Genomic DNA, 13,479 nt, shown 5'->3' on the forward strand with positions numbered 1-13,479 from the left:
GAAGAAGGATGTTTTCCCTTGGCTGTCTTTATATTGAATAGGTTAGAGCATCCATTCACCTGGTGATGAGGAACACCTGGATCCCAATTTGCAGCAGCTGTTTGAAACTTCATCCCACACCTGGTGGTGAACGCCCCAAGCTTGAGCGTTATGGAGTATCCTGATCCTGACTGCACTGCCATCAAATATTCATACTTCCAGCCTCTGAGCCACCATGTTCAACAATCCTTGCTGGCCTTTTTCTGTCTCTCCGTTTCCGATTCTTCTGCCCCTTTTTTCTTCTCTTTCCCTGCTTTCCTGTCCCTTAGCTACATGTCTGAATCTCCCCTGTATTTCTCTTACTGCAGCCATTCCCAATAGTCAATCTATGTGCTTAATTTAAATTTGCCATTCCAATCAGAATAACAAGGCTTTGGAGAATTCATGCTGCTGAGTCACTGCTGCTTCTGTGCAGATGCAAACAGACATCACTTAAATGGTACTTAAAAAAATTCTGGCCCTTACGGCTACAGGAAAGCTAACTCTGACTGACATAACTATGCTTTCTGTAGCTATGTATTTCATGTAACTTTCTGCAGATGAAAGTACAGAACCTTGAAATTATGCGTCCCTGATGGTACTTGAGGGAAGCTTCGGAATTGTAAATAATTTTTTAGCATGACCTAGAAGTGACCATGTCTCTCACCTCTGCCGTGCAACTGGGCAAGCCCGTCTGCTGTTGTTTTTAAGGTAATGACAAGGTTTGTGCCTACCTTAGACCTTGTAAAAAATGTGATCTGAGAGAGAGGGAGTAGGACAGTGAAGAGAAATGCTAAAAATAGCAGCTGACTTAGAGCTAAAAATCATTTTTTAGAGCGGATCATTTGCCACATTTGCATTGTGGACATGGCTGAATCCTGCGTCAATATTCTTTATAAAATACCGTGCTGTTCTGAAGGAGTTCACATAGAGAATGCCACGTAGTGTATCCCCACTGCTATTGCTTACACAAATTCAGGGCGCTGTACTTCAGAGAACAGATAATAACACAGGACTTATGCAATGCGTCTCAAACAAGTCCTAATCAAACTTTAATAGCATTGTACACTTCAGTAGGTTTCTGATCTGTAAAGATTCTCTAGAGTTAAAATTCCTAACTCCTATAGCCAAGTGCCAAAGGAGGTTATTTGCTTCTTCCCACCACCCTCATTTATATCAAATATGGATTTAAGATACCAAAGTGAGATTACTTTAGCCAAAATAGATAGACACAGCTGTGCACTCCCAGAACTGCTTGACCTCAGGCAAAGTTTCATAACTTTGGAGTTCCTGGTTAGTTATTAACAGCAACAGCTCCTGGTGTAGCCCAGGAGCTCTTTGCTGGCACAGGGACTCCTTTACAGCACATTTCAATGCAGTATGTCTCATTTAAAGAGAGATATTATCCGAGACACTCATCTCTTGTCCACAAATGCGTAATGTCCCTGAGACATCTACAGCAATTGGCTATGTAAGAAAAGCAATTAGGAAATGTGGTCTGTAGTTTATGGTTTGATTGCTTTTTTTTATTGCGGGCTTTTGTCTGCACTGCTAGATAGCTTTGTGTGGTCAAGCAGCTCTCAACGTGCTCCATGGACCACAGCTCTGGGACCTCAGATGGCTTCTCCAGTTGAATCTGAAAGGGCATCCCCTTAGCTTCAGCTGATATATTCCTCAGGTGATTTTGAGTTGCTGTGTCTGCTGGCGACCTCGGCTCCGTGCACAGCACAATGTTACTTCTCCCCCAGTTTGCTGTTTGCGGGATCTTGTCACCTCGGCAGAGCAGCAAAGACACTTTACATCTGGGGCTTGGGGCGGGGATGGGCTGCGGGTGAGACCCACGCTTGGCTCGGGCAGGTTCCCTAACTGGCAGCGCCGTTCAGTAAGGGGAGCCAAGCCTGGAGACGCGGCTGAGTTTTCCAGGCTGACGTTTGGAAAAAGGAGGACAGCTGCTTGTGACTGCAACGCTGCGTAAAGAGGAAGGTTGTGCCACGCAGCTCCAGGGAAGAAATACCCTGGCGCGGGCACAAACCAGAGCTTCCCAAAAGGGCTCCTTCCACTCATGGAGCCGGCGGGCCAGAAACAGGGGAGACTTCGTGAAGGTAGAAGTTATTTCTACCGTGCCAGATCCTGCAGGTATAAAAGTTACTGAGGAAAAAAATACAGAGGGAAGATACTATGTGTTTTGGTGGGGTTGGCTAATTTTGCTGCCCTTGGAATCTTACAGTCTTACTCTACTTGACTTCTGTTTGACATTTTATTACCTGAAATTATTTGTACATGAATGATTCATAGATTGCGAGAGTTTCATATAAAGCCAAGCTGAGAAGAAATCCGGCAGAAGAACCTCCGTTTATTTCTACCTTTGGCAGTACATTTCAGGGTAGCGTATTAGGAAAATTAATGAATGACAGCCGTACTATGGAAAGTACATAAGAAGTAAGAAAGAGCCTTGCAATAGTCCCCACTTATGAACAAACTCTTTTTGCAGGTTCTTTCTCTGCAGGCACCGTAGCTTGCTCAGAAAGGCTTGTCTGTTTTGAGCCAGAAAACGGTCTTTACTCATTGCTGCAAATGGACTGGGCGCATTCGTTTGCATGTCAGATATGCCTACATACTGTCAGTTGTCACCCCACTCCAATGTTGCCTAGTGTTAGTTTTTCCCCATGTAAGAGCAGCTCAAAGAAAAACGGATTTCAAAGGCAAATGGCTCGTAAAAGCAAAAGAAGCAAAACAGAGTTCATCTGTGAGAGGGGGCTGAAATATTACTTCTATGAAGTTAGTGTGATTCAGGCATTAAGCTTGAGATTGAAACCACAGATTTGAAGGGAGGGCTTTCAGAAATAACTCCTTTGAAGGAATGCTGTTTTAAAGAAAGGATATAGTTCATTATAACCCTTGTATATAGAGACATATAGTGATACATACACTAGTTTCTGTGAAGCAAATGGATTCCAGTCCTGAAACTGGAGCTTGTTTCTATTTCAACAGGGAGACCAAACTGCCAGAGGTTCAGTGCCTGCCTTTTCTTGCACTGAAATAAATCCGTAGTAAAGGGAGTTTCTTCTGATTTAAAGTAGTATAAATCAGAGGAGAATCTTGCTGGCCCTTCTTTGTAAAAAATCTTTCTTTCAAAACATAACTATCGTAAGTCATGATTGAGACTGCCTAGTGCTGTGCGCTTAGTTCAGGAGAACTTCTTCTGATATACCCAGCAGATAATGTTATCATTTTAAATTTTTGTTTCATTTTGCTTTCTTTCATCCCATTCACATGCAAAGCAGCAACTGGCTAGTCTTGTTTCATGGTCCGAACAACAGAACTGTGAGAAATTACGGTAGATTTTTAAAATCTACCTTTAGCCTTAAAGTTTCCAGAGTTCTTCAGTAAACCAGCGAGGTTATCTCTGCCAGCTCTTATAAGTCATTATTAAACCACACTTGCTTCTTTGTGGAGCATAAGATATGCTTTCTAGCAAAGAGAAAACAACAGTGGAATTGAAAGATGTGGGGTGAAGAGCAGTTCTGCCATCTAGTTGTAAGCCATCGGAGGAATACTGCCACTAAAGCATAATGATGAAGATGTTCAATAAAGCTGCAGTGTACGAACGGCAACAAAACAAGCTTCTAGATAAAGAAATACAGTTCGTAAAAGCTTGGAGGAAATGGCAGCGGCAGCAGCAGTCACCTGGTGTTTTCTGCCCGCAGCTGCACAGGAGTCGTTAAAATGCATGGTGCGTTTAAGCCAGCCCAGGTAATTTTGACAGCACCGGGTCGTGGAGTGATTATAGGTAGGGCAGGTCGGAAGCGAGCGTCACCCCTGGCAGAGGGAGAGGCGAGCAGCTGGGAGCAGTGACCTCCTCGCCCAGCCTCCCCGCAGCCACCATCCCATCAGCTCCCGCAGCTCGGAGCCTCCTAATTGGAAGCCGTTTCCCTGCTGCAGGTAGGCAAAGGTCCCGAGCTACAGCCTTCTGGCTCTCACCGACAACCAGGCAGCAGGTTTTGTTTTCTAATGAACCCGTCAGTGAGTGCCGTGCAAGGCCCTCGAGATCTGTTTGTCTTCCTTCCCGACGGTTTTCTGAATGGAAAGTGCTCAGGCATCACTTATCCAAACTTCTGAGTTCCGGTTTGAGGTCTCCAAAGGTGAAAATTACTTAGAAAGTGCTTCTGGCGCATTCAATTTTGCAGGTAGTTAGATCATCCCAGTGCAGCTTGTTCAGTAGCATCTGCAGTGGCAGACAGTATCCTGAGAATGAAGGGCATTTGTCAAGTGGCATACTTAATGAACAGAGGAAGAAAAGATGGGGAAGTACTAAAAGCAGTGCTATACTTTCCAGGGGAAACTGGGAACTCAAGTGTTTACCGTTACCCTTAATTTATTTTCTTTCAGATGTTCACATTATATAAAATCAGTTTCCTCCATCCTTAAGTTTTTTAAGTGCATATGGCGATAGTGTTTTTTCTTCAAGCTTCAGCTCCTGGAAGCATATGACTAAGTGAGAATCTTGCTCTTCATCATTTAAATGAAAGGTAAATGTGGAAAAAAAAAAAAAAAAGGAGGAAAAAAAAAAGAAAGATATTCTTGTTTCCATAGCTGCAGAATAAAAATCTAACAACTCCTCTCCCAAAAAGCTTAACAAATAAGATTTACCCAACTTTTTTGTATTTTGAAAGAAGCAAAGGAAAAAGAAAAAGATCTCAACATTGTGGCAGTTTTGTGTGGATTTTGTCTGTATGTTATCCATTTACATTAAAATTTGTATATGTCAACCTGGTATACAGAAATTTATGCAGTGTATTAAGGGAGTCATCTGTAAGAGTGGTAGAAAAGGGTCTATTAAGAATAACACACAGTGATATACGGGCAGTTGGTGTTGAGGGGTGAGTAGGCAGAGAATATATGATTTCTGCTCTGCTTTAAACTAAATCCCCCACCTTTTTGACAGGGACCACCTCCTTCTCTCTCTCTCTCTCTCACAGCACAACTGAAAGCACATGAAAGCCCTTTAGGGGCACACAACACAGATTAATATATGAAATCACAAACTCCCAAAGCCCAACAGTTGCATATTCCAGTCGTTTGATGAAGAATTGTGTCTTCAGTGGCTTTGTAAAAGGTTAAATTGCATATGTTGGCTAAAGGTCTTGGGACCCTAAAATAGTTAAATAATAGACCTTTTCCGTCCCTAATTACAAGGATTACTCAAATTTTAACTTTGTTCTGTATCATAAAGTCAGGAGTTTTCATTGTCATCTCAGATCAGCTCAGGACTGAGCATTGTTTTTAATCACGGAAGTAAAAAGTGTTTTTTCCTACATGTCTGTTTATAGACATCACAAGGCTTTTATGCAAATGTCAAGCTCAATATACACAGAAATGCGATATATGGAAAATAAAAACTGAACTCTTGTGACAGCAAATGCCACACCAGCAAACTTCAGGCTGCCCTGAGATGATAGACTTCACTGCTTATCTTAGCCGCTGTCAGATTTGACTCTTTGCTGTCCTCTCTTCGCATCTAAACCATTACCGAATCCTGCCATATCTTCCTTTTAAGCACTCTTCTTGCTACAACTGAATTCCTTAGCTCTCTTTTTCTGACATTTTATTGCCCTAACAGAGGCAGCTTCACGTGTTCTGGTCGCCTCCTTTCTCACCCACACCCTTCTCTTCCATGCAACATGAGTGAAAAACCTTCTCTCCTGCTCTTCCGAGCTGCAGCAATCCCCATGTCTGCACATTTTTGCATCCTCACCTATTCACTTCTTTCCAACTTGCTTGTTAAAATTTTCACAGCAGAAAGTGAATGCTACAAAATAATGCTGGGGATGACAGCGCTGGGAGGGCAATTACACATGTTGCAGTTTGCCCTCAAAACATTCCTGTTTCTGCTTCCAGCTTCATTCCTCACTCTGTTTCTGCTGCTTGTTTTGTCCCATCAGTGCTCATTGGTAACATATATATTCCTAGCATGCTGGGACCTGAGCATTACTTGGGGCTTCTGGGCGTTAGTAGAACAGAAAAGCATCTTAAGCCTTCTATATGCACTGTGGTTTTCATGCTATTTTCATTTTATCTTCAATATTTTCCTGATTTTCCCCCTCGTACCCATTTTTACATTCAAATCCTCCAGTGTCCTTTCCCAGTTTTTGCCTTCCGTGCTGCCTTAATGCCTGCAGCAATCACTGTTTCTCTATGTGTGTGGCAAACAACTGCCGGTGATGGATTCGGAGCTGCTCTGTAATTATTTATGAAAACTGTGCGCTGTCCTCATTACTCAGATGTTTTCCATGTGACTTTATTTGGCTTAACACAGCAGGGGACTTTGGAAAAGCAGGCAGGAGCAGAAAGGATCCCTGGCGCAGACAGCCACCTTAAAATGGCTGTGTTTGTACAGGTTTCTCGTGGGGGGGAGGAACGATGCCACAGGCTTCAGCACAGCTAGCCAGGGACTACCGGGACTCCTGGGGGAATCAGCTGAAGCTACCTAGGGGGAAAATGATGATCTTCTACACTGTCACTATGCAGGAAAGAGGACAGCAGGAGGCGGCTTAATGAAATCATTATCTGTCCTTCCTGCAGACAGCCTATGGACCGGGGCAGCTGATAGGAATCACATTTCCCTGCTAAATGCTAGCAGATAGTTAAATGACAGCGCTGAATTGCTTCTGTGATTGCAAGAGTACCGAGCTTTTATACATCAATGAGATTATAGTTTTTCTAGGAAAAGACTTAAATAAGAGGTTTTATTCGTATGAAAAGGTAACAATTTTTGAGGGCAAGATAATATGGTGGTGCAGTTACATTAATTTTTTACACTGCCTAAGACTAGGTGAGAGAGCATGATAGGGCTACATAGAGGTTTGGTTTGTGTATTGTTTTTAAAGGTGGGGGGAAGCAAAGGAAGAACAAAAGAGCTTTTGTCCCTTTTCTGTTTCTTCATGGCAGTTCCTATGAAGGAGCATATGACCGAAAGCACAAGAGTACCAAAGACTCACAGGGAAACCTGAAACTGTGTTGGAATATAGGCAGAAAGATTTTCCTTTGTGGTGTTATGACCATACAGAAAATTTTAAAATGGAACGATTTTAAAATGATCGCTTTGTCACTCTGAAGTAAAATTGAATGTGTTATCCATCTAGATGGTGAGAAAGCCATTTTGAAAAATCATCTTGATCAAAATCCACCAGCACAATGGGGCTCATCAGACCCTTCCAGAACAAGCAAAGATCCTATAGAAGACATCAACTCTCCAGAACAGTAAGTATACACCACTAGATACTGGCAGAGAAGAAGGCATCCCTCCTCCCAGGGGTATGGTTGTGCTTGTGCGCGCATGCTTTCTACTGTTTTAGCCATAAATTCCATCCTGAACACCAGCTGCCTTGCTGATAAAATGCTAATTTTAAATGGTTACAAACCTCATATTTCTCTTTCACGCATTTTTATGGGAAGACCTTTGCTGTAAACCTTTCCAGCCAGGCCCCACTACAGAGAGAGCCTGGACCATCAGCGGCAGCAGATGTGAATGGCACGTCCTGAAGCACCAGTGAGCGGCAACGTTGTACTGTGATGCCTCCCTGCCACCAGCTCGCCATCCTCACCAAATTTAGGGGATATCAGGGACACTAGATCCTAAGGTGCCCCAAAGACAATTCTTGTCTTGTCAGAAACATCCACAACATGATGTCTAAAGTTTCTGTAGAGGGTTACCGGACAAGCTATGCCCAGCCAGCAATGTATATTAAGGAGATAAGAGGATGTGCATATGTGCATGTGCGTGTTATAACCGTTGTCAACAACCCAAGTCCTTCCACACACCAGCCAGAGGGGTTCATGGTGTACATAGCCATTTTGTTCTCTTTCGATCTTAAGCTAGCCGAGAAATAAAAACAGTCTTAGGGCTTTTCAACGTTACCATAGCAGCTGGACCTGAGTTTTGGCACAGGAAAGCCTTCACCGAGTAGTTTCCCTTAGAAACAATGCTGCGGCTACAAGGAGAGGATGGCACAACACACTTGCTGGATTCATGGAGGGGAAAGAGTCTTATAGTATCAGCTTTTCTCTCCAGCAACCTATGGAATAAACTCACGTAGTACCCTCTACCATCTCTGCAGGGCCTGACGTGGGCCAGAGCTCAAGGAAGAGCTGTGGTCCTTTGTCCCTGGATCAGGCGTTTCCCTACGGCAGCCTGGTTACACGGGCATCACTTCACCAGGATCTGAGCTAACAGCTGTCAGACTCCTGTTTTGTACACGGGCGACTTAAAAGCTTATTTAAAAACAGAATAAATTAAATTAATTACTAGACTGAGTCACATGTTACATCAGCGACGGCAAACCTGATTTCAGATAGCAGTTACTGCCTCATACTACCTGGCGCAGGAAAACACATGGATTTCTAACTCTGTCCTTGTAGTCAAAAAAAAAGCCCCAACCCAAACCTGCACAGGAGCTAATCCACACACACATGCACGTGCGTGCACCAAAAAAAAGCCCCCAGTAGCTGAAATATCTGGGTATTTCACAGAAGAAGGGCTCTCGCCAAGAAAGCTCTCGTGACTTTCTGGGGTCAGCAGAGTGGTTTAATGCATAGCTATTAGGGGTCTGTCTTTTTCCAGCACCATTTGTCAGAAGTAATGTAGTGTGCAGGCAGCCTCCTCCGAACACGGCCCCCTTACATTAAGAGAGGTGCTAAGAAAAACAGACACCCAGATAATCCAGTTCTTCCGATATAGATTTAATACAAGGGGGGGAAAAAAGAAAAACATTTGGTGATGACAGTACCTCCTCTAGGCTAGCAGTAACTGATGAGAAGACTGAGAATTCTTAAAAGTCTTAAAGATCAGGTCTGTACAAATCTGAACAGTCACTGACATTTATGGAAAACAATTAATAAAGTCCTGCTAAATCAAAACGGTGTCATACAGCACAGCACTTGTATGGCTGTGACTGTGCCGGGTCCAAGGGTCAGTGTGTCCCCTGAGGATGCGCTGGCATTTTGGGTACCAGAGCCACACCATCCAGGCACAGCGGACCTGCCAGAGAGGGCAAGCGTAGCAGTCTTCCAAGACCAGGGTTTTGTGATTCCCTCTCTTTGACAAGAGGCTGCCTCTTTCCAGACTTTGTGCTCTTTAACAATATCCTTCCTCGCGCGTGCACTTTTTTTTCAACTTGTCTGACAGCACTTCTGGCCTTCCATGGTTATTAAATGTATCATTTTTTTCAAAAAAAAAAAAAAAAGGTAAAGACAAGCTGTAGCCTGTGCCTTCTTTTTCTCATTTCACTGCACACATAGGGCATCTGATAGAGAGGTAGTCACATAGTCTGTTGAACTTATTTCTTATTCAAGAACAGAAATCTCAAGGACATTAGTCTGAAAAACATTTCCTCTTTGCCACAAACCTACGAAAGGAGGATGTTAAGATAATAACCGGCCTGCAGATATGTTAACTCTTTGTCAGCTGTAGCAAAGAGAAGCATCCCAGCTTCCTGTCATTGACGGCACTCCAGAGAGCTGACATCTTCCAGTATGAAAGTTCTTGTAGAGTGCAGAAAAGAGTTTGACTTGGGATTTTGTTCATTCTTTTTTACCACTAGTGCTACCTATGACTAACTGCAAGTGTGATTCCTACAGTTGCGTCCAAAGTGAAGGCACAGCACTATGCATGCACTTTAGGCTCAGTAGCGCAGGAAGTTGTTGCACATTTGTTTCTGGGGTGTTGTTTATAGCATCACAATGAGAATGTGAAAAACGTTTGTTTTATGCTTGGCTCAGATTTAAAACCCTGCAGCTAAGGAAAATGCAGTCTGTATGACTGTAGAGCAGCCTTAAAGCATGAGTGTAGATGATTCACGGTTCCCTTTCCTTCTTACTGCCTTTCCTGCTGGGCAGGACCCAGTGGGTTATGCACACTGTCACATAAAATTTGCCATCCCCAGTCAGACCATCAGACCTGAGGACCAAAAAGTGGGTGCTGGCTGCTTTCTCTCGTGTTCACACTGGCTACACAGTGTAAATTAACACTTTCTACAACAGTTAAAGCAGTGCTGGTGCAGAGGTTCAAGCCCTGAACTTTGATTTTCCATGGTGCTTATTAGCGTATTCCCTAGCACAGTTGCATCAGCTTTTGCTGCTCCAGGTGATGCTCAGGCACAGTCTGGTATTCAGAAGCCCTGTTTGGGGGGAGCTTGGTTACCTGGATGGAAGCTGCAGCATGCCGGTTCATCTCAGGTCCAGAGAGCATCCTGAACCAGTTTAGAATAGATATAATCATAGAACAGAATGTGTTGGGTTGGAAGGGACCTTTAAAGGTCATCTAGTCCAACCCCCCTGCAGTAAGCAGGGACATCTTCAACTAGATCAGGTCGCTCAGAGCCTCATCAAGCCTGGCCTTGAATGTCTCCAGGGATGGGGCCTCCACCGCCTCTCTGGGCAACCTGTTCCTGTTCCAGGAATAATAGCTCATTTCCCAGTAGGCCAAGGGTGTCTCTCACAAGAAGCCAACTCCTTCCTCTTCCTTGGGTGTGTGACCTTCTGAGGAAGATTGGTGGACCTTATCTGGACATGCTGCTTCAGTACCAGTTTTATCAGTGCAGCATGCTGAGATATTTCTCAGGATACTATTTGTATTCCAGCCTGATAGTGACCTGCTTACCTATCTGAAGATCGCATCAGTCAGCTTATCTGCATGAATACATTCAACGGGATATCTTCTGTGACCCTTAAAGACATTCTTCTGTGCACCTTCATTCCTGCATGTTGTCCCATCTCATCAGTGACCTACATTCGGTGAACTAGTTTTTGGCACTGTTAAAATTTATACTCTTCTCATTTTAACAGCAACAATATGCAATAGTCTTCCACATCTCTGAGTAAAGGTGATGATAGATTTCTTCAAGACCCCACTAAAACATACCATTTTGCTAGACTATTTCCTGTATGTGGTCATTTTTGTAACCTTCAAAGCAGTTAGTCGCTGTGTAACCCTTATAATAGAAACTACCTTGGTATTTTTTGAGCTAAAGCTCTGCTTTTAGCAGCATTTAAAAGACAGTCAAATACTCTGCTGGAGCCAGTTATGTCAATTTTAGTAAACAAAAATTCTCATAAAAAAAAGTTGGTTGTGACTGGATTATTGCATTACAGCCATATGCCTTGGCATGAACATGCCTCCTTTATTCAGTTTCTTCACTGGCAGCGTTCATATTAGTCTGTCTATGATCCTACTCAAATTTGTTATTAAAATAAGGTGGATTTAGAATGGTTAGTTTACTTGCTAGTACATCTTGCTTTATTATAGTCTTTTAGAACTTCTCCAGCTTCCCAGCGGTTGCTAAAAAGCAACATTAATGGGCTGAAGAATCGACTGAAATGACCCGTGAATGCTAAGACACAGTTTACGCGCTCCCACAGATCTTCAGATGTTTGACTCTAGCAGCAGTTGCTCCGGTCCCCCGACTTACCGATGGATCTCATCAGGGGTTTTGTATAGCGGAACCAAATTATTTTTCAAATGCCTCTGCCCCTTTGTAGCATCGTGCGTTGTGTTGTGTTCCTATGTGCATTGACATTGGAAGTCAACCTTTTACTTGATTTTATTTATCCCTAATAAATGGCTTTTGTGTACAGAGCTGAGGGTACATGCCCTATTCTAACGAAATACCTGATAGGTGGCAGTTCTGTGTGTGGCATCACCTCTCCTTTCCATCTCCTTCAGTGGTTGTAGAAAACCACTAATACTAACCATTCCCTCCCCAACATACTTAACCTTATGCTTTGCCATATCTATATCATATGGACAACTCCAAACAAATTGTATGCCACCATCCTGAAAAGCATTGACAAAATGCATCAGGGGTGGAGGTGCGGGGGGAAGTACTGATGCTGGAGGGAAAAAAATGCCCACACAGTGAGGCGAGGTACGAGATTTACTTTCACTTAAGGAGAAAACAGCAGTTTTGTTTGGATTTTGTTACTCTTTCTGTTTTGTGTTGGTTTTGCCCTAAGAGTTTTGTCTAAAGTCTTAATTGCGTGTGAGTCTCCAGGCTACAGTCCTCCGCCTCAATTCCAGGAACCAAGTTTTCATGTGAAAGTAAAGTTTAAGTACAGCTAAAGCAAAATTTGCCACCCACTGCAGCCACTGTTGGCAGAGCCAAATAAACATGCTTTGTCCGTGGTATGGCTAACACTTAAATGGGTGAAAAAAAATCCCATTCACTTGATTATGCAACTGGATTCCCTTGGAATAGCTTCAGAAAGCTCTTTAATAAGAAGTCTGTACAGTTGAACAAAGTAAGCGTTTCCACTGGTGGGAAAATAAGCACGGGCAGTTCTGCGTTTGACCTTGCAACGGGAGACAGAATGACAATCCGCAGGGTCAGGCTCTTAAGGATTCAGCACATGGAAGCAGGGAGCCGTGCCACCTCTGCACTCCTTGGGAACAAGGCATGATTTCATTGATACCACCAGAAAGAGTCGGGCACAGCAGCAAAATAACAACGAACGGATTTTGTTTAATCCCGGGGATGCATTGCCAGCACTACAATGATCAACACTGTGGATTAATATTGCATCAAACTTTTAAAGAGACTTTGCGGGGGAAAAAAAAAAAAAATAGAGAAAAATGTTCCCAGCTAGGCAGACTACAACGCTTTCCACCACATCTCTATATAAACAAGCCTTAGTTTGTAGTGAAGGAACTAAAGAGAAGCAGCATTACATTTCTTCCTGTTTGAATTTGAAAGCTATACTGCTCAGTCCCCAAGCAGTGCAATGGATTCCTTGGTAGCTGTCTCCACTTCCTAACACAAAGCAAAAAAGAAATGAAACGTCATTTGAATCAGAAAGGCTGTCCAAAGGCAAGCTTTCAAACATGCACTTCTTACAAGAGCCTGTCTGTACACAGTCATTATAACAGATAACAGGGAAATATAAATTTAAAACTCCATTGTACCGATACAATGCTTTGTATGGGCATTTTTCTTCTGGAATCAAAAAGCCAGTCTTCGGTTCAGCTCTGTCACTTTGACGTCTGTCTTCTCTTTAAAAAGTCCCTCCGTGTTTCAGGAGTGAATGTCTCCAAATGCAGAAGCAATCCTGGTACCGTAACATCTTAACCACTGAAAGCATCTCTTGCGCTAACTAACCTGGACTGGATTTTGATTGTGTGAGAGGTGCTAGTAGATCCACAGTGTGGGGGTAGAAGAGGCCTTGTCTCACGGCACCGTCCTCTCCATGGCAAGGGGTTAGTCGGGCTATCTGTGAGCACGGTTTAGTATCCCTTTTAAATAAATCAAACAAAACAAAACAAAGCCCTGCCAGTTATCATGATGTCAATCTGCTTGGAAAATTGAATACAGAATGTTGGGTTCCTAAATATTGAATTTTGGTGTGGGTGGTTGCTTAGACTGCTTTTAGAGTGCCAGCTCCTCAGTCCCACAGCACTGACTGCGGGAACTT

At 43.2% G+C, this 13,479-nt stretch overlaps 1 protein-coding gene across 1 annotated transcript in view; it reads left to right on the forward strand.

Moving 5' to 3' along the window:
• The window catches only part of GABBR2 (gamma-aminobutyric acid type B receptor subunit 2), a 491,654-nt gene that overhangs the window by 475,099 nt on the left and 3,076 nt on the right, over positions 1 to 13,479 (forward strand). The window contains exon 18 of the mRNA XM_074576421.1: positions 7,161 to 7,278. Coding sequence (XP_074432522.1) covers positions 7,161 to 7,278 — 118 coding nt within the window. The remainder of the gene's footprint in view (positions 1 to 7,160; positions 7,279 to 13,479) is intronic.

Source organism: Larus michahellis, chromosome 2 (genome assembly GCF_964199755.1).
Source record: "Larus michahellis chromosome 2, bLarMic1.1, whole genome shotgun sequence".
NCBI classification, from domain to species: Eukaryota; Metazoa; Chordata; class Aves; order Charadriiformes; family Laridae; genus Larus; species Larus michahellis.